This window comes from Dermochelys coriacea, chromosome 1 (genome assembly GCF_009764565.3).
Source record: "Dermochelys coriacea isolate rDerCor1 chromosome 1, rDerCor1.pri.v4, whole genome shotgun sequence".
Lineage (NCBI taxonomy): Eukaryota > Metazoa > Chordata > Testudines > Dermochelyidae > Dermochelys > Dermochelys coriacea.
The window spans coordinates 258,784,986-258,804,868 of NC_050068.2; the positions used below are offsets into that span (position 1 = coordinate 258,784,986).

General features: G+C 46.6%; 1 protein-coding gene across 2 annotated transcripts; it reads left to right on the forward strand.

The window, feature by feature from the left end:
- Nucleotides 1–2,809: 2,809 nt before the first annotated feature.
- On the forward strand, nt 2,810–17,876 carry PICK1 (protein interacting with PRKCA 1). 2 transcript variants are annotated; one of them, XM_038386684.2, is made up of 13 exons: nt 2,810–3,053; nt 4,079–4,172; nt 6,418–6,529; nt 7,446–7,574; nt 7,700–7,766; nt 11,278–11,367; nt 12,904–12,957; nt 13,068–13,130; nt 13,555–13,688; nt 14,254–14,346; nt 15,253–15,303; nt 16,676–16,820; nt 17,273–17,876. In XM_038386684.2, the coding sequence occupies exons 2-13, from the start codon at nt 4,132–4,134 to the stop codon at nt 17,515–17,517; spliced, it is 1,224 nt and encodes a 407-aa protein (XP_038242612.1). In that variant the 5' UTR covers nt 2,810–3,053; nt 4,079–4,131; the 3' UTR covers nt 17,518–17,876. The 2 variants fall into 2 exon arrangements, with proteins under 2 accessions (XP_038242612.1, XP_038242613.1); XM_038386685.2 differs by having other exon boundaries at nt 2,828–3,053; nt 17,278–17,472.
- The last annotated feature ends 2,007 nt before the right edge of the window (nt 17,877–19,883 follow it).

The window sequence follows — 19,883 nt, forward strand, 5'->3', positions numbered from 1 at the left end:
CTTTAGCTATTACCTTGCTGCGGGGAAGGGCCCAGGCCATCAGTTGCCAGGAGACAGAGCGTTGGCCATTTATGTACACTGGCCCTTTGCTCGGCAACAATTACACCCCCTTATCCCACCACCTAGAGACTTAAGAAATGCCTGGGGGAAACTGAGGCACCCCTACAATATCAGAGTAGCAGCCGTGTTAGTCTGTATTCGCAAAAAGAAAAGGAGTACTTGTGGCACCTTAGAGACTAACCCCTACAGTATTCAGAGGAAACATTAAGAACAGTCCCACTTCGTCACACTGGGTAACCCACAGAATCAAGCCCTTAATACAGTACATGACCTACTGTGTCATAGTTACAAAGCTTGACCTCAAAAGCTAGAAATCAGGGGGAAAACATCTTTCTTTACATAGAAAAGTAGCCTTTAACTCTACATTTTTTAGTAGAGACTCATGGATTCAGCATATTTTGTTATTGAAAAGTTTTGATAGGTTTTGTATAAATTTGGATTTCATTTTAAACAGGTTTATTTTTCAAATTCATTTTTATAATTTAAATGAAATAAAAAAAATCTGATTAAATTTTGTTTTAAATCCTCAATTTTTATCCACCCTGCAGTGAAATAGTTGTCAATGTTGAAACTAATAGTATAATCACTGGCATCCAAGTTAGCAACATTGAAATGGATAGACCAGTTCACACTTCAAAGCTATTGTTTCAGGATCTCTGAAAACGTCTCTGCAGCGGTTATCATGCTCTGAAGGTTTTCTTTGTAAATGTAACAGCTAGAGCAGAGATTCTCAAAGTGCGGTCCACGAGAGTGCCTAGGCAGCTGCACACTAGAGAATGAAGGGCCACCCACCTAATTAGTGGAGTTGTGCAGGTGGGGCTCCACTAATTAGGTGCCTGGACCCTGGAGAAGACACGCATGTAAGGTGAGGTGGTGGCCTTGGGGGGGAATAGGCAGTAGATGGGAGGGGGCAGTGGGGTGAAAAGAGGGGGTGGGAGGAATTTGGGACATGCAGGGCGGTGGTGGCCAGAGAAGGAGGTGACTTTCCCAAGCTCTAGGACTGCAGCTGCCAGGGAGATATGGCCCTCCTTCCCAGCCTCAGTTCTGTGGGGGGGAAAGACACCCCGCCCCCCACTTCCCACCCCAAACTCTGCTGCTGGGGCGGTGGAGAGAGGGCACATCCATAACTTTAGAAAGGTAAGACTACTGATATTAAAATGAGGTAGTGCTTTTATTTGTAGAACAAACAAAGCTTATCATTAAGGGTTTGTTTGTTTTTTTTATATACACAGCACTTTTATCCAAAGTGCTTTGCAATAGTTAGCTAACAGTACAAACCACATTTGGAAATCTCATTAAGTGGTCCGTTGAGACCCTCAGCAATTTTCAAGTGGTCCATAGGAGGGGGGAAAAAAAAAAGTTTGAGAACCACTGAGCTCGAGACTTGCTCTTTTTTTAAAATGAAAGCTGAGATTCTAGAGACCTGTCTGTGCCCTCCTGCCATAGCAGAAGTCCTTGAACAACACACATTTTGGGAAAACACTGCATTAGACTAAGAGCACAAAATGTTCCTAGAACAAGACAGGAAGGCCCAGATTGCCAATAGTATTTAGGTGACTAACTTCCATTGATTTCAGTGGCAGTTAGGATCCTAAATACCTTTGAGGAGCTAGGCTTAAATGTCCATCTAACTTTCAACATAAACTCAAGCGAATATTCTGGGTCTCACTAGCCTGATCAGGTCTACTTTGGCAAGTGACCAAAACTCATAGCACCATAAAATGTATCCAAGGGGGGAATGCTATAGTCTACCTTCAGTGGAGAATAGGGCTCAATGAAGTATAGAAAGAGGAGGATTTACCTTCTGCCAGAGGGGAGTTTTGGAAATGTATCTTTTCCTGAGTTTTTTGAAGATCAGTTTATATCATCAACGTGAGTAAAGCATTCCACCTGAAAGTGTACCAAGGACCAGCAAACCCACATGGCCGTGAAGGCTCTGGCAATCCAATAGGAAACTACGTCAACAAGAAAATCCCAATGATTTCAGCAAAAGCAGTAGAGGGGGAGGAAACCCAAACCACCACCAACAGCAACCCAGCAAAACAGTCTATGGTGCACGGCCCCCCCCATAGAGCCGGACTGAGAGTCAGGCCAAAAGTTCTTTTAAAAAAAAAGAAAAGGAGTACCCGTGGCACCTTAGAGACTAACAAATTTATTAGAGCATAAGCTTTCGTGAGCTACAGCTCACTTCATCGGATGCATTTCGTGAGCTGTAGCTCACGAAAGCTTATGCTCAAATAAATTTGTTAGTCTCTCAGGTGCCACAAGTCCTCCTTTTCTTTTTGCGAATACAGACTAACACGGCTGCTACTCTGAAACCTGTCAAAAGTTCTTTATTTTACATACGCCGAGCTACCGCATCAGGGAGATGGGCTATTTTACACGTTTCTGCTGAAGCTGAGGGTGGATCCTGCTCGAGGGGCGGGGCTGATTTTTCTGGTGAGATGTTTTTGGATGGCTTGGCCAACCTCCATCTTTCCTATTTCACAGTCGGCATTTCCATGGGGGAGCCGAGAGCCTTGTCACCTGGCTTCACAGGCAGGCCTGGGGAGGCGGGGAACCATCTCCTCCCCCCCCCCCGCGCCACAGCTGGAGAACCGAGGGAAGGACTTGCCCATGATCGCCCAGGGCTGAGTGCCTCGCCCCTGGTGGCACGTGGCGGCGGCAGGGGGCGGGCCAGAGCGGGGCCCCGCCCCTTCCTCCAGTGGTTGTCCCGATAGCCGTCGAGCCCACTCCGTCTCTATGGCAACCCGCTCTCCTTCCCCCCCGCCCCGTCTCCGGGATCCGGCCCGACTTATCGCGAGAGGAGAGCGTGGGGGGGCAGCGGGCGGGTCTCTAGACACCTGCTCCCCCCCGGCACGCGAAGCGGGGGTGAAGGGGAAGGAGAGGTTAGGTAGGAGGCTTCCAGCCCGGAAGTGACGTGGAGGAGCGGTGTTCTGACAGGTGGAGGCGGCAGGTGGATGCAGATACCCAGCTCGAGCCAGCCGTTTCCGGTGAGTGACTGACCCCCTCCCCCATTCCAGCTTTGCCAGCCCCAAAGGGGGCGAGTCTGAGGGGTCCCCATTAGCTCCCTGTTGCCCTGGCCCCCCCGGTTCCTGGGCGTAGCCTGGCCCTGCTCTCCCCCGGCCCCCCCCCCCCGGGAGCTGCTCCCTCCAGACCTCCTGCCCCCGTGCCAGCCTGGCCCCCCTGCACCTCGCCTGCTGTGTCACCTCACCCCGAGCGCCAGAGAGGGATCCCTCAACGGTTGGCAGCCCTCCCACCCCCGTGCCGAGCAGCCACCGACCCCCTTGGTTCCCGAGGCCCCGGCAGCACCAATCTGGCAAGTCGCCCCACAGCATGGGCACCTTCTCACAGACCCACCCCGTGGGGCGCAGAGCACAGGCAGGCTCCCTGTATCAGGTGCCAGCCACCCCAACGGCGTGACGGAAACTGGGAGACTCAGAACATGGTACGAACCTGGAGAAGAACCACTGTGCGGTTACTGTGACAGAGGAGAGGGAGAAGCAGAGAGAGGTTTGCTTATGCTCCTGTCTGAAATCTGAGGGAGCTGGAGAAAGATACTTCTTCAAACCATCAGAAATTTGACTTCCTGTGAAAAAGCAGTGAGGGGAAATTGTGCACCCCAGAATAACTGAAATAGTAAATGGATGAAGGGGATAAGACTCCAGATCCATTCAAAAGTGTTGTGCAAGCAGATACAACACACAAATAATCAGCTTCCAAAGTGGACTATGTTCTGTTCTAAGCATTGCCGGTACTTGAATACCTTGTGAAACAATAAAAACCAGCACCATTATCCCCATCCCTAACCCAGAGTGGAGAATCAGAAGGGTCTGAAATATCTTTCTTCCCCAAGGCAGGAGAGGGATTGACAGCTCCATCCCTCACTGGAAGAGAGAGAGAAAGGGGCTGACAGAGGGCATAGTTTGAGTCTTCAGTTTTAGCTGCTGAGCATAGATGAATTCAGATAATTAACTTTACTGGGTTTTGTTCTTTTTTTTTTTTCCCCTCTTCCCAGGCACTTTGGTGTAAACAGAGTCTCAGGTCAAAAGACTCCAGCCAGCCAGAGCAATGTTTGGAGACTTGGACTATGACATTGAGGAGGATAAACTGTGAGTGCTTCACTTCCCTTTCCCGACACCTGAATATCACTAAGAATATGTCTACACTACAGTGGGACAGCTGCAGTGCTGCAGCTATACTGTGGTAGTGTAGACACATATTACAGCGACAGAAGGGTATTTTCATCACTGTAGTAAATCCACCCCTTTAAGAGGCAGTAGCTAAGGTTGATGGAAGAGTTCTTCTGTCAGCCTAACGCTGTCTACAGTGGGAATTAGGTCGACCCAACTGTATTGCATGGGACATGAAATTCTTCATAGCCCTGAGCAATATAGCTAGGTCAACCTAAGTTTTAAGTGTAAACGATGCCTAAGAAGCTGCAACCCAGACCTGCTCAAAGCAGGCAGAGTTATTCACTCCTGCTGATGTGTGTTGGAGATCTAGGTTTATTGTTCAGTCTTGATGTCTTACTCCCTATGGCTAGTGAGGATGGAGCCTTGCAGTGGTGGTGAGCAGAGGGGAAAGCTTCTTATTGCTCTACAATGACTCTTCCTAATTTGCTGATTGCATAACAATGTTAATGTGTTCTAAAGGTGCACACTCTGCTGGAATGGTAGGGAGGGAAGTAGGAAGAAATGGTGGGAGAGTGTATAATCCTTAAGGCTGTGAGCTTCTGCAGTGGACAGTGGGCCTGGCTCAGGGGCAGCTCAGGCAAGCCCTGCACCAGGCACACCGGCTGCTGCTGGGGCAGTCTCGGGCCCCCACGCCCCCCCCACCTCCCCCAGCAGCAGAGTCTAGGTGTGGGAGGGCTAGGGGGTTGGGGCACTGGACGGGATGAGGCGGGCTCTGGGCGGTGCTTACCTGGGGGGCTCCCCGGAAGCAGTGACATCCCCTTCGCTCAGTTGATAGGTGGAGGGGCGGCCAGGCAACTCTGCGGGCTGCCTCTGCCCAGAGCGCTGGCTTCACAGCTCCCATTCATAGAATCATAGAATATCAGGGTTGGAAGGGACCCCAGAAGGTCATCTAGTCCAACCCCCTGCTCAAAGCAGGACCAAGTCCCAGTTAAATCATCCCAGCCAGGGCTTTGTCAAGCCTGACCTTAAAAACCTCTAAGGAAGGAGATTCTACCACCTCCCTAGGTAACGCATTCCAGTGTTTCACCACCCTCTTAGTGAAAAAGTTTTTCCTAATATCCAATCTAAACCTCCCCCATTGCAACTTGAGACCATTACTCCTCGTTCTGTCATCTGCTACCATTGAGAACAGTCTAGAGCCATCCTCTTTGAAATGCCCTGCCCTTTCCCACACCCAAACTCTGCTGCTTGGGCGAGGGGAAGGCACAGAGCCAGGTAGGGAGGCTGTCAGCCCTGCCAACCCCCCTGCCTCCAGCACCCAGTGAGCGTCCCAGGCTGCGTGCTGCTGCCTGTGTGGCCACCTACTCAATAGTAGGGGTCCCGAGCCATTCGCTGCAGCCCACCCACCCTTCCCTCCCCCACCAGCACTCACGGGATGCCCAGGCAGCCCCCCTCCAAGTTTTATTCACTGGTATTTTTAGTAAACGTCACGGACAAGTCACAGGCCGTGAATTTTTGTTTCCTGCCTGTGACCTGTCCGTGACTTTTACTAAATATACCTGTAACTAAAATGTAGCCTTAATAATCCATAGGTCTATGACAGGCATGTGGAGCTCCCCAGCATGACAGCACTAGAATTTTATTTGGAAATAAAAGGGTTTTTCTGCAGGGATTTAAATAGAGGGACTTTTTATTTTGAGAGTAGTCTTCACTGTCAGTCATATCTCATCCCCGCATATTTGCGTTGTGCATTTATTCACCTAACACTTGCATAGAGATTTGAAAAAAATAGCCACCAAAATATTTGAGGGTCTTAAGTATGCTTCACAGTGTATCATGGAGTGTCTTTTCTATCTCTATTTCCCTCACATACATTTTGAAAAAGATACCTTGGGAGTTCTCTCTCTCCATTCCCAGTGACAGAAGACAGAGGTGCCTGGTTTTGACCGCAACACTGGATTTGCTCACTAGGCTACTTCCATTATCACATATGTAATCATTAGCCTCTTGTTCAACTTAGTGATTTCAAATAAACATATCTAAATCATGTTTGGGCAAGGTCCTTCCAATCTGGGCTGGAAGGCTAAACAGCAGCAGTAATATGATTAGTTTAGATGAGAAGTATCTGGTATATGTTCAGATTATACATTTTAGCTCTTGCATGCAGATACTGCTATACCAACCTGTGTCTGTGATCATTTCTCTCTATATATTGTTCTAGTGGGATCCCCACTGTTCCTGGGACAGTAACCTTGAAGAAGGACTCTCAGAATCTGATTGGGATCAGCATTGGGGGAGGAGCACAGTACTGTCCCTGTCTCTATATTGTTCAGGTGGGCACTCATGGAAGAGGAGAATATTATGATTGTCCTTGTGAAGCAATGTTAAACTTGACAGACGGAAGCTATGGAGATCCATATATTTTCTGCTTTTGTCAGAGTGCACAGCATCCTCTTTCTTTGCCAGCAAACAGAAGTTTCTCACACTAGCTGGGAATAGTTCTGGAAGGATAGAGTTAAGGCTCCTGAATTCACCACATCTTCCTGAGAATCAGCAGAGTGCTGGGAGCATATTAAAATTCAAAGGGGTTGGAGGGGGGAGTGCCATATGTGATGTACTAGATCAGTGGTTCTCAACCAGGGGTATATGTACTCCTGGGGGTACTTAGAGGTCTTCCAAGGAGTACATCAACTCATCTAGATATTTGCCTACTTTTACAACAGGCTACATACAAAGCACTAGGTAAGTCAGTACAAACTAAAATTTCATACAGACAATAACTTGTTTATACTGCTCTATATGATATACACTGAAATGTAAGTACAATGTTTATATTCCAGTTGATTTATTTTATAATTATATGGTAAAAATGAGAACGTAAGCAATTTTTCAGTAATAGTGTGCTGTGACACTTTCATATTTTTATGTCTGATTTTGGTAAGCAAGTAGTTTTTAAGTGAGGTGAAACTTGGGGGTACACAAGACAAATGAGACTCTCAAAAGGGGCACGGTAGTCTGGAAAGTTGAGAACTACTGTACTAGACTTCAAGAAATCCTGCCGTAGATGATGCACAAAGTAGAGGTGACAGGCCCCAGAAGGAACTGGGTGCTCAACTCTCCTCACATCCATGTGGGGTATCTAAGAGTTATGGTTGGGAAGGGAAGCAAAATAGAGATTGGCCCATAAATAAGACTAATTGCGCTCCTTTCTAGCTCCATATTTCCTCTAGTCTTCCTCTTCTCTCTTAGGTGTTTGATAACACTCCGGCAGCCCTAGATGGAACTGTGGCGGCTGGCGACGAAATCACAGGAGTGAATGGGAAGTCAGTAAAAGGGAAAACCAAAGTGGAGGTGGCCAAAATGATACAGGTAGTAAAGGTAAGAAGTAGGAACAGTCTAGTGGAATAGGTTGGGTCACAGATTATAAACTGTTGTCCTTCAATAGAGGAGGCCCCTGCTGCTCAATTCCAGAACAACCGCTCTGGCTTTGCTATTCCACCCAGGGAGAAGTGACGATTCACTATAACAAACTCCAAGCTGACCCAAAGCAGGGCAAGTCCTTGGATATCGGTAAGACATGCTGGTTTCTCTCTCTCTCTCTCTCTCTCTCTCTCTCTCTCTCTCGTTATGCAGGGTAGGAAGAGGGTGGTGAAGAGATCCCAGCCAAAATCAAAATCAAACTTTGTTTCAGTATTTGCTGTTATTTTGTCTCCTTTAAATGGACACAAGCTAAAACTTAGGTGTTTTGGGTTTTTTTTAAAGTCCTTCTCTGTGTTACTAATACCTGACTATTTAAAATTAAATTAACTTTATTAGTTTTGCTGTTGCTTGCTTTCTGCATTGTGTTCAGTTTGGACAGTGAAACTCAGCTAGTCAGTTTCACGTACTGTTTTTCAGGTTTCAGAGTAGCAGCCTGTTAGTCGGTATTCGCAAAAAGAAAAGGAGTACTTGTGGCACCTTAGAGACTAACAAATTTATTAGAGCATAAGCTTTCGTGAGCTACAGCTCACTTCAGAGTGATCACTTAAGATAAGCCATCACCAGCAGCGGGGGGGGGAAAGGAGGAAAACCTTTCCTGGTGACAAGCTATGGTCACATGGTAGGCTATTTCCAGCAGTTAACAAGAATATCTGAGGAACAGTGGAGGGTGGGGTGGGGTGGGGGGGAGAAATACCATGGGGAAATAGTTTTACTTTGTGTAATGACTCATCCATTCCCAGTCTCTATTCAAGCCTAAGTTAATTGTATCCAGTTTGCAAATTAATTCCAATTCAGCAGTCTCTCGTTGGAGTCTGTTTTTGAAGCTTTTTTGTTGAAGGATAGCCACTCTTAGGTCTGTAATCGAGTGACCAGAGAGATTGAAGTGTTCTCCAACTGGTTTTTGAATGTTATAATTCTTGACGTCTGATTTGTGTCCATTCATTCTTTTACGTAGAGACTGTCCAGTTTGACCAATGTACATGGCAGAGAGGCATTGCTGGCACATGATGGCATATATCAAATTGGTAGATGCGCAGGTGAACGAGCCTCTGATAGTGTGGCTGATGTGATTCGGCCCTATGATGGTGTCCCCTGAATAGATATGTGGACAGAGTTGGCAACGGGTTTTGTTGCAAGGATAGGTTCCTGGGTTGGTGGTTCTGTTGTGTGGTGTGAGGTTGCTGGTGAGTATTTGCTTCAGATTGGGGGGCTGTCTGTAAGCAAGGACTGGCCTGTCTCCCAAGATCTGTGAGAGTGATGGGTCATCCTTCAGGATAGGTTGTTGATCCTTGATGATGCGTTGGAGAGGTTTTAGTTGGGGGCTGAAGGTGATGGCTAGTGGCGTTCTGTTATTTTCTTTGTTGGGCCTGTCCTGTAGTAGGTGACTTCTGGGTACTCTTCTGCCGCTGTCAATCTGTTTCTTCACTTCAGCAGGTGGGTATTGTAGTTGTAGGAATGCATGATAGAGATCTTGTAGGTGTTTGTCTCTGACTGAGGGGTTGGAGCAAATGCGGTTATATCGTAGAGCTTGGCTGTAGACAATGGATCGTGAGGTATGATCTGGATGAAAGCTAGAGGCATGTAGGTAGGAATAGCGGTCAGTAGGTTTCCGATATAGGGTGGTGTTTATGTGACCGTCGCTTATTAGCACCGTAGTGTCCAGGAAGTGGATCTCTTGTGTGGACTGGTCCAGGCTGAGGTTGATGGTGGGATGGAAATTGTTGAAATCATGGTGGAATTCCTGAAGGGCTTCTTTTCCATGGATCCAGATGATGAAGATGTCATCAATGTAGCGCAAGTAGAGTAGGGGCATTAGGAGACGAGAGCTGAGGAAGCATTGTTCTAAGTCAGCCATAAAAATGTTGGCATACTGTGGGGCCATGCGGGTACCCATCGCAGTGCCGCTGACTTGAAGGTATACATTGTCCCCAAATGTGAAATAGTTATGGGTGAGGACAAAGTCACAAAGTTCAGCCACCAGGTTAGCCGTGACAATTATAACATTCAAAAACCAGTTGGAGAACACTTCAATCTCTCTGGTCACTCGATTACAGACCTGAGGGGGGCTATCCTTCAACAAAAAAGCTTCAAAAACAGACTCCAATGAGAGACTGCTGAATTGAAATTAATTTGCAAACTGGATACAATTAACTTAGGCTTGAATAGAGACTGGGAATGGATGAGTCATTACACAAAGTAAAACTATTTCCCCATGTTATTTCTCCCCCCCACCCCACCCCACCCCACCCCCCCACTGTTCCTCAGATATTCTTGTTAACTGCTGGAAACAGCCTACCTTGCTTGTCACCATGAAAGGTTTTCCTCCTTTCCCCCCCACCCCCTGCTGTTGGTGATGGCTTATCTTAAGTGATCACTCTCCTTACAGTGTATATGATAAACCCATTGTTTCATGTTCTCTGTGTGTGTATATCAATCTCCCCTCTGTTTTTTCCACCAAATGCATCCGATGAAGTGAGCTGTAGCTCACAAAAGCTTATGCTCTAATAAATTTGTTAGTCTATACTGTTTTTCATTCAGTCTGCCCTTGCTGGTGTTTTTAGATTTCTGAGAGTGCCTGGAAAGATTTCAGTCTAAAACTCCTGTCTTCAGTTAATCTTATTTTAGATAATCATTGTCATTTCTCTCCATATTGGGTTTTTTAAACCTTTTTTTTAACAAAACCTACATTTTGAGTTTAACCTACCTGAATGTCTCCTTTAAACATGACCACATTCCCAGCACTCTGGAAAATCTGAACAGGGCATATAGTAAAGGGCAGCCCCTCCTTATTCATTTCTTTGGGTTTTCTTTTGTTTTCATTGTCCCCTGTCAGTGAAGTTGCTGACAAACAAAAGGAAACTCAGACAAGAGCAGCCAAAAATGCACAGGGGCTGGGAAATGGATTTCTGAGGAAAAATAAGAGCAAAGTGCCTGATTTATCAGAGGTGCCAAATATCCACAACTTCAGCTGACATCACTGGGAGGGGCAGGCACTCAGCACTTCTGAAAAATCAGGCCCTAAATACATGTAGAGTAGTCATAGGATTACAAAAAGGGAATAATTATCTTCAGGAATCTGAAGGGTATGATCACCAAACAGAGAGGAAATGTTAAGGATGGTACAAAGACTTTTAACTAAGAGTCATGAGATAAAATTAAGCAAAGGGAAAATTTTGGCTGAGCACTAAATCCTACTTGCCCTTACTCTCACACTATTCTGTTAACTTCTTTGGAATAAATCAGTTGAGTAAAGTAAGCAAGATGTGGTCTTGAATGTCAAGACATATTTCCTATGGTGAGATCTATTAGGCTGTGTCTTCCAAAGGAAGTTGTGGAAGCCACATTGCCAGGGTATATAGGACTTGAATAGAGAACATATTGTAGGAAACATACCTGCATTGGCCCAGGTTCAGATCTTCCCTGCATCTAATTTCTGTGGCATTCTCTTTCTGTTCTCTGCTCAGTCTTCTCTGAGCTCAGCTGAGTTAGGCTCAGTCTAGCCAGTTTGGTACCTGAAACTTGAGTTTTGTTAACTGTGTTCTTTGTGACTGTGGAAATTACCCTGATCCTGAGTTTTGACACTTTTTTGGGGGGGATGTAGTGTTGAAGAAAGTGAAGCACCGATTGGTGGAGAACATGAGCTCAGGTACCGCAGATGCCTTGGGACTAAGCCGAGCCATCCTTTGCAATGGTAAGCCGCTTGCAAATGGTACCTTCCTGATTGGCTATTGGCAATGTCAATTAAGCTGGTATCCAATAATGCCAGGGGGGACAGTGTTAAGCTGGTGCCCAGCAGTACTATGGGGGCAAGTGGTCTGACTAGGGCAGGCACCTCTCCTGATACTTGCATGAGACACAGTCTCACCTACTTAGATCGCAGGACAGTGAGAGATTCCTGAGTGTTTTTTGTTGTGCAGCATTGCAGTGTTATGACTGCATGGCAATGCAACCTCGCGGCATTTTGATTCAGTGACACAACAATCATTTTGCAAGGTCAAAATAATTATACCAACAAGCAACAGCCCTCATATCTGCTAGTGTCCTTCCTATCATTTCTTTAACTGTATTCTGACAGCAGACATTTGTTTCAGTTTTGTTGTGTCATGTCACACCTTATAGTGACCCTGTGTGAAACACACTGCCTGCAAGTGTGCCATGTGCATAATAAACCTGGATTCAAAAAAGTCTCCCTGGCTGAATGGATATGTCCCTCATAATGGTGTCAGTCACACCCAGAAAATGCAGTTCCCTCTGCAGTCCCAAATGGATATGGCAGTTATGTACTTCCTGTGCTAAACTGCAGGGTAGTGTGCTGTTATACAGCTGCCACCTTCCACTCTGGATGTAGCTGCATTTCAGTGATGAATGAAGTGATTCTCCATTAACCTTTTCATGTGTGTTAAGAATGGAGTTTTTGGTCACATTTTAAACCTGGTTACAAGTGTAGGGAAAACAACTTTTCCAATTACTTGTGGCCCAGACTTCAACTTCTAATAGTCAAGGAGTTCACGACTGTCCATATGTTCAGTCCCAATTCCCAAATAATTTAATATGTTAGGCACTGTGAGATGTCTGGATAAAAGATGTTGTATTAATGTCTGTCAGGCATTTATTCATGTACAACCTCTTCTGTCTTAGAATAGTGATAGGGCAGAGGAGGGCAAACTATGGCCCATGGGCCACATCCGGCCCACGGGACCCTCCTGCCCAGCCCCTGAGCTCCTGGCCCGGGAGGCTAGCCCCCGGCCTCTCCCCTGCTCTTCTCCCTCCCCTGCAGCCTCAGTTCGCCGTGCCACCGGCACAATGCTCTGGGCGGCCAGGCAGCGCAGCTGCAGAGCCACGGCCTGACCCTGTGCTCTGGGGGGCGCGGCTGTAGCACCGCCATCCACCGGTGCTCCAGGCAGCACAGTAAGGGAGCAGGGGGAGTTGGAGAGGGCAAGGGAGTTTAAGGGGGTAGTCAGGGGGCAGGGCGGTCAGAGGGCGGGGAACAGGGGGTTGAATGGAGGTAGGGGTTCTAGGGGGGCAGTCAGGAAGGAGGGGGGGGGTTGGATGGGGTAGCGGGGGGCAGTTTTACCTGTTGGGTAAGGAACCAGACTTTTGAGGAGGTGGAGAGAGGGTATTTTCAACCATTAATATAAAATAAATGCCCTCTCCTTCAGCCACTCACGTCCCTATGTTCCCCTTGACTTCAGCATCATAACCACCTGTTCTCTTTGCTCCCCTCTAGATGGATTGGTAAAGAGGCTGGAGGAGCTGGAGAGAACCGCAGAGCTGTACAAAGGTAAATTGCCCTCTTTTGTCAGACATCTGGACTGGGATTGGAGGAGAGAGGATATACTCTGTGTCAGTGGGATGATTTGAATGTTCTCTCTCTTTTTTCCCCCACCACAGGCATGACAGAGCACACCAAGAGTCTCCTTAGAGCTTTTTTTGAACTCTCCCAGACACACAGAGGTAAACAGACTGGAAGGAATTCAGTCCTCAAACTTGTAGCAGGCTGACCGCCCTAAGATGTGGGAGTGGATGGTTATGATATTATCAGATCTCCGAAGCATCAGGCCTAATCAGTACTTGAAACATGACCCCCAACAAAAACTAGATACTGTAGGAATGAGTGAGGAAGTGGTTCAGAAACAATTCCCTAGCGTGGCGTTAATGGGCACTGTGCTGCCATACGTACCATCTTCAACGTGAGACATAAGTGAGTCGCTGACTATTTGTGGTCTTTAAGGAACCTATGGCATTCTGCAAGAATAGGATTGTTACACTGCTCCTGGGCAAATTCTAGCTTGTGGGAATGGTTTTTAATATCAGACATGGAGGCGTCTCTCCAGATAAACCCCTTCTCCATCTGTATATATTTTTTTAATTTGCTCAGCATTTGGAGATGTTTTCTCAGTCATTGGTGTACGGGAACCACAGCCAGCTGCCAGTGAAGCCTTTGTGAAATTTGCAGATGCCCATCGCAGCATCGAGAAATTTGGAATCCGCCTACTGAAAACTATCAAACCGGTAAAGAATCAAAACACAGGAGAGGGGATTGGCATCAGCATACAGGAGAAAGGGGCGAATGGGGGGAGAAGAAACCAGAAATGGAGGAGTCTTATCTTTGAGGGTTTTAAAAATTGTGATGGGAAAAATTAGAAACTTTCTTTAAAGGAACTGTCTAGACAGTTAAGACAGAATAGAAGTTGTAAATGTAACTATAGTTTGCAGAGTTATTTGAACATGGTTGTTCAAACTTCCCCCTCGGGCCACCTGTCAACTAGGCTGTTGCACTTGCACGCACACTCTCCAGTATGCCTATCCTCCTCTTGGATCTCCACATCTGTTGATAATGTACTTACATCTACACAGTTCCTTCCGACCTTGAGTTCTCTGCTAAGACCGTCAGCAAAAGGGAACAAATAGTACCAGTCATGCTGGTGACTTCTGTGCCATGGACACCTGCCCTGCTGTGAACGAGACTTAGAGTACCCTAGCTCACTGCATGCAGGCCATCAAGTCCTTTCAGCTCCCTTTTAGTGCTCCTTTTCCTCTTGAGCCCTGTAACTTTACTAACATGTTTTCTCTGCAGATGCTGAATGACCTGAACACGTACCTGAACAAAGCCATTCCTGACACAAGACTGACCATCAAAAAATACCTGGATGTCAAGTTTGAGTATTTGGTGAGCTGTTCTTTCTTTTTGTTTTTGGTTTTAAACATCTGGGAGAGATTAGGTTTTACAGAATCATAGCACATGGACACAGAGAAGACCTATTCATTCACATATACTCCATTTCCCGGTCAAGAGTATTCCATACCTTATCTTCTCTAGCACTTTTTCCGGTCTCCAGGACCCAAGAAACATGCTTCAGCTACTTCTTGTGAGAGACTATTCTGCAGCCTAATAGACATCACAATTAAGATACATTTCCTGATATCCACATGACTTATTGCTTCCTTATTTGTAAGGGAGCTCCTACACAATTTACCCTCTTGGAATCTCCTAAACACTTCCTCTCTCTCCCCAGCATTGATACCCTTTGGATACTTGTAGTTGCCCATTATTTAGCCAAGCTAGGCAACTGACAATCTTTCCTCTTACATCAATCCTTCCAGCCCTTTAATCATTTCATTGGTTTCTTATTTTTTTCCTCCTGGTGACTTTTTGCTATGGTCGTGCCCAAACCATACGTAGCACAGAGCTTTTTAATACATTGTAAGTTCTTTAGGGAGGGACAGAATCTTCCTGTATGTCTATCCAGAGCCCAGGATGTTTTGGGTGCTACTGTAGTATAAATAACAAGCCCCTTCCCCTGCCTGCCTGCCTGCTTCCTAGGAGGGGCATGCTTACCCTCCTTCCCCTTTCTCCAAACGGGGTTCATTCTCCATCTGAGATATTGCATCTGGTCCAGCTGTGCTTCTCCTGGTGTCCATGGCCACACCATTTGAGAAGGTCTTGAGAAGCAGGAACAACCCCCTACACTTCTGATTGCCTGGAAACTATGGAACACACTACTTTGTGTGGTGAAGACATATTTTTTTTTTTTTAACCCTTGGTGTTTTCTGTTCTTTAATTCTTCCTTTGTAGTCTTACTGCCTGAAAGTGAAGGAGATGGATGATGAGGAATACAGCTGCATTGTGAGTACTGAGGCTGCAACAATAAGGATTGCAGGTTGTATTTCTATAGCATTTTGTCCTCCCTCACATGCAACCTCAGAAACACACATGTGCCGGCATACAGGCATATAATGGCTCTAGCCCAGCTAATAATACATTATAATTGTTAAAGTGTTCAAACCTGAAGGTCTTTGACTGCAATGCAGAAAATATAACTGATACCTTTTATGAAACACATCCCATCATCACAAACCACTGGGACCAGTCATCACCTCTGTTGCATGCACACTGAATTGTGTGTCCTACTCTTCTAGTAATACTAGTATGTATTAAGGATAACTATACAGTGTTATCCTAATGGATTTCACCTGAGTATAATGTGCAGGTAATCTTAAATCCTGTATTAGATACTCTGCATTCCACACTAATGCAAATTTGTTTGCAAGTTGCATTTGTAGTTGTTTAAGGAAAATTGATTTCAGGAGAATCTCTCCTAATCACAATGTACTTAAACAAATATTTGTAATTATAATTGGAAGACTTCCAAAAATTCAGTAAAATCCTCAAACTGGCATGGAAAATAATTCCTAGCATTGATTATAGCCTTGTGAATCTTCAAAGTGTTGTACAAATCTAATCCTTATCAACAACTTATAAGGTAAATAAAGATGCCCTGTGTATGCCTCAGTTTCCCTAACTATAAAAAGGGGATGTGGACTTGTCCAAGGTCAGAGATGGAGTCAGTATCAGAACTGAGATTAGAACTCTGCATTCCTTGGTGTCCAGTTCTTTGCTCAGAGGACCAGACAATGCTTCCTCCTTAGTAACTAGTAAAACTTGAGTAACCCAACACCCAATGATGACGATATACATCCTGCTAAATGGGAGAGGAAAATCTCTGTCCTGCCCCAGCAGGGTGCCATTGTTGGGCTTTGGCACACATGAATGAAGAGTACATTCCAGGCCCACAGCACAAGCAAGTAAGTACTTCCTTCCTACACACAATCTGCTGTTCCCTGTGCTGATAGACCTCATTGCTTTCCTCTCAAAAATGTGCTGTCAGACAATCAGTAGTGCCACCCTTACTGACTTCCAGTGCCTTGTGTCATGGAAATGCTCATTTTTTTTCATCCCTGCAATCATGTGTTTGGCCTTTCAAATGGCCGTTTTAACAGTAGATTTGGATGCCCAGAGCTCTGGGCTCCAGCTCGTAGCTTGCCTAGGACTATCTCCATGTTCCTAGTCATCAGTGGCTCCTGTGCTGAGTTTCAGTGGTCCCAAGAAGGCTGCAGCAGGATCACATGGTGACCTGAGGTTCATGGGATCACATCAGTAAGCCTCTGGCACTGTGGACTTTTTGGCAGTCTCTAGAATGGTGTGGTGTTCTTGGCAGGCACTGGGCGAGCCCCTCTACAGGGTCAGCACTGGGAACTATGAGTACCGCCTAGTCCTACGCTGCCGCCAGGAGGCACGCACACGGTTTGCCAAGATGAGGAAGGATGTGCTGGAGAAGATTGAACTGCTGGATCAGAAACATGGTGAGTGTCACTGCCCTCCTTCATGGCCCCTATGGGCTTCATCCAGGCAGGGGTTCTTTGCCCTTGTGGTCCCTCCTCATCTTAGCCCAGAAACCCTTGGTGCCAGCATCTCCCTGACCTCATCCAATCTGGTTCCCTTGTCCTCATGGATCTTTCTGTTACAGTGCTTGGGAGACAGCTGTGCACAGAGCATGAATATGACTACTGCATAGGAATAATCTTGGGGAGGGAGGCTTGGTCACAGCCTTGAGGGTGAGGGGAGTGATACTCCTGCTGTGGTTTCTGAAATCCGTGGGTAACAGATTAGTTGCAATTACACACGCCCCTCAAATCCAGGGTAACGGGGTGTGGACATGATGGTTGGTCACGGAAAAAGCAAGAGTGCACATGAGAGGGAGAACACCATCTGCTATATTCCCCACTGACACACTCCCAACCCATCCCCTCTGCAGTGCAGGACATCGTGTTCCAGCTCCAGCGCTTTGTCTCCACCATGTCCAAGTACAATGATGACTGCTACGCTGTGCTCCGGGACGCAGATGTCTTTCCCATCGAGGTGGATCTAGCACGCACCACCCTGAGCTATGGTCAGAAGGACGTCTTCTCAGATGGGGCAGAGGAGGAGGAGGAAGTAGGAGAGCGAGAGGCCAGGAGGAAGGAGGAAGCAAATGGCGAAAAGCTTATTGATGATGCCTGAATATGCTGACACGGTGGGCGGGAAAGACATTAGAGACTGATAAAATCTGTTTCGCTTGGTGATTCGTCCTCATTGATTTTCTGTATAAGCTCAGCCAGGGATTCCTCCTCTGCTTCGAATGGGAGCAGTTGGGATGACTTGCGCGCAAAGTCCGCACTCTTTCCAGCCTCCACTTTCTCCTTCCCTCCCTCTTTGCCTGGATGACTTTCCCCAGTGTTCCATTGCCCAACTCAGAGGCTGAGGTAGGAGGTTACTGTGGGGAACCCTTTGAGGAATTCCCTCCCCGCACCATATGATTCCACCTGCAGAGGGGATCCTTCCAAGTGTGAAGGGCACATCACTTCTCTTCCGCTGCCTGTGTCAGCTAAAAAGAGCACCTGAAGAGGGATGACTATGGACAGCAAGAGCAGCTCCTCCTGATCTGCCCTCACTAGATGGAAAAATGCTGAATTCAGCAGGACCACTTGCTCCACTGCTGACTACCCTGGGACCAGAGGGTTTTGCCTCTCTACTCTCCCACTTCAAATGTTGTTTACAATTCTACTGCCCCTGATGGCTCTTGGTCGTTGTGAGGATGCTAGAGGAATCTGCCCCCTCTCCACCTGCTTTGGCTACTGTTTCCTGTGGAAGAGAAAGAGAACCAAAGCAAGCTGAGGTGTAGAACTAGTGGTAGATGTAAACAAGTCATCAGCCAACAAGGGACTGATAAAAAGAAAAGGAGTACTTGTGGCACCTTAGAGACTAACAAATTTATTAGAGCATAAGCTTTCGTGAGCTACAGCTCACTTCAAGGGACTGATGAAATCCTTTAAGGAACCCTAAGCTTCCTGGAGTCCTTCCCATGTGTAGCATCACCCTCCCCAAAGAAAGAGAAGGGAACTGGCCTTTATCAGAGAGGAACCATCTTCATCAGTACATGGGCAAAAGGTGAACCTTCTACTAGTCAAAGGGAGGAGGTTTGTGAAATTCACACTGGCTCAAGCTCACTCTGGTCCATGTGTTTCCTTGGTCATTTCCCCTCTCACATTTTGCTCCGGGTTGGCCTTAACCAGATTTGCTCCTTGAGGATGCACAGCTTGTCATGTGAACTCCTCCCTGTGCATAGGTGCCAAGAGGTGTGATCATTACAAAACTGGGGAGGAGGTACTATAGCCTTCTATCAGAGGGCATGTTGAACAACAGACAGTCTTAGGGGGAGGGGAAAACAGTGCCTCAGATGGAGATTATTTTAGACCCATGATGTAAGGAGTATGGAGTTTTAAATCACCCACCCCCACCCTACAGCTCTCCCTGTTGCTACATGACTGTTCAGTTTGCCATTTTGTGCTGCCTTTGCGCCAGAAAGTCCCGCTGGAACTCATAGCTAAGGCTCCTTCCCCCCCCTCAAGGGAAAAGGAAAAATCAGGGGAAGTAAGGATTCCTCCCAACCCTCCATCTCTTTCTCTCTCCTCTTTGGAGTCCTAGTTCTATATAGTGGCTTTTGGTTTGTGGCAGTGCTCTGTTTAGGATGAAGGTTTTAACTTCTCCCCACTCCATAAGGATGACTTTTACCCGTTGGTAGTGAGCAAGGCTATTAAGGGCATTAATTTATGATTTTCATGTTTTTTTACTTGTTTTGTTTCTGGACTCTGTCATCGTCTTCTCCGTGGGTGCCGCAAGAAGGCCAGCTAGGGCTAGGCTCCTCTTGAAGACTTGAATGGGCTTTAATATGCTGATGGATGCCTCTAATAAAGAAAAACTTAATATTTCTATTTTCCTTCCCCTTTTCACTGGCTTTTTCGTGATCTGTTTGCTCCTCCTCATCCCTCTATTTTGGACCCGAGGTGGAACATGAAGGTTGTGCATAAAGCTACGTTCCTTTTGTCTTTAAGGGGGATATTAACTCCTTGAACAGAATTATGGTGGCCATCACTGCACCTTGTTTTGCAGATGAAAAGTGTGATGTACATTCTACAGCAGGCTCTACATACAGGGGTGTCCTGTGTTCCTAGGTGTGCTATGGCTTAGCATAGAGGGTGAACACATCCTTGCAGACCACAGTAGTCCACCTCAATCCTGTCCTGCAGCGTCCCTTGCTAGGCCAGAGCTAGCTTCTAGACACACACTCAGCTGCCACACCTCAAGCCTGAGCTGACAGTAAGTCCTGACCTTCTTGTGAGCAGAGGCTGCCACCTGTGTCAAATAGGTAGCTTACAGGAATGGAAAATAATGTCAGTGATGGAGCTTGATGGAGATCTAGCAAACCACATTTCACTAGTTCTGGCTCCACCCTCTCTCCCTAAACTCTCAGTTCTGACTGGCAGAGATCACAGGGCAGGCTGCTTAGCATCCCATTTGGAATGTTTATAGTGCAATACAGTGACACC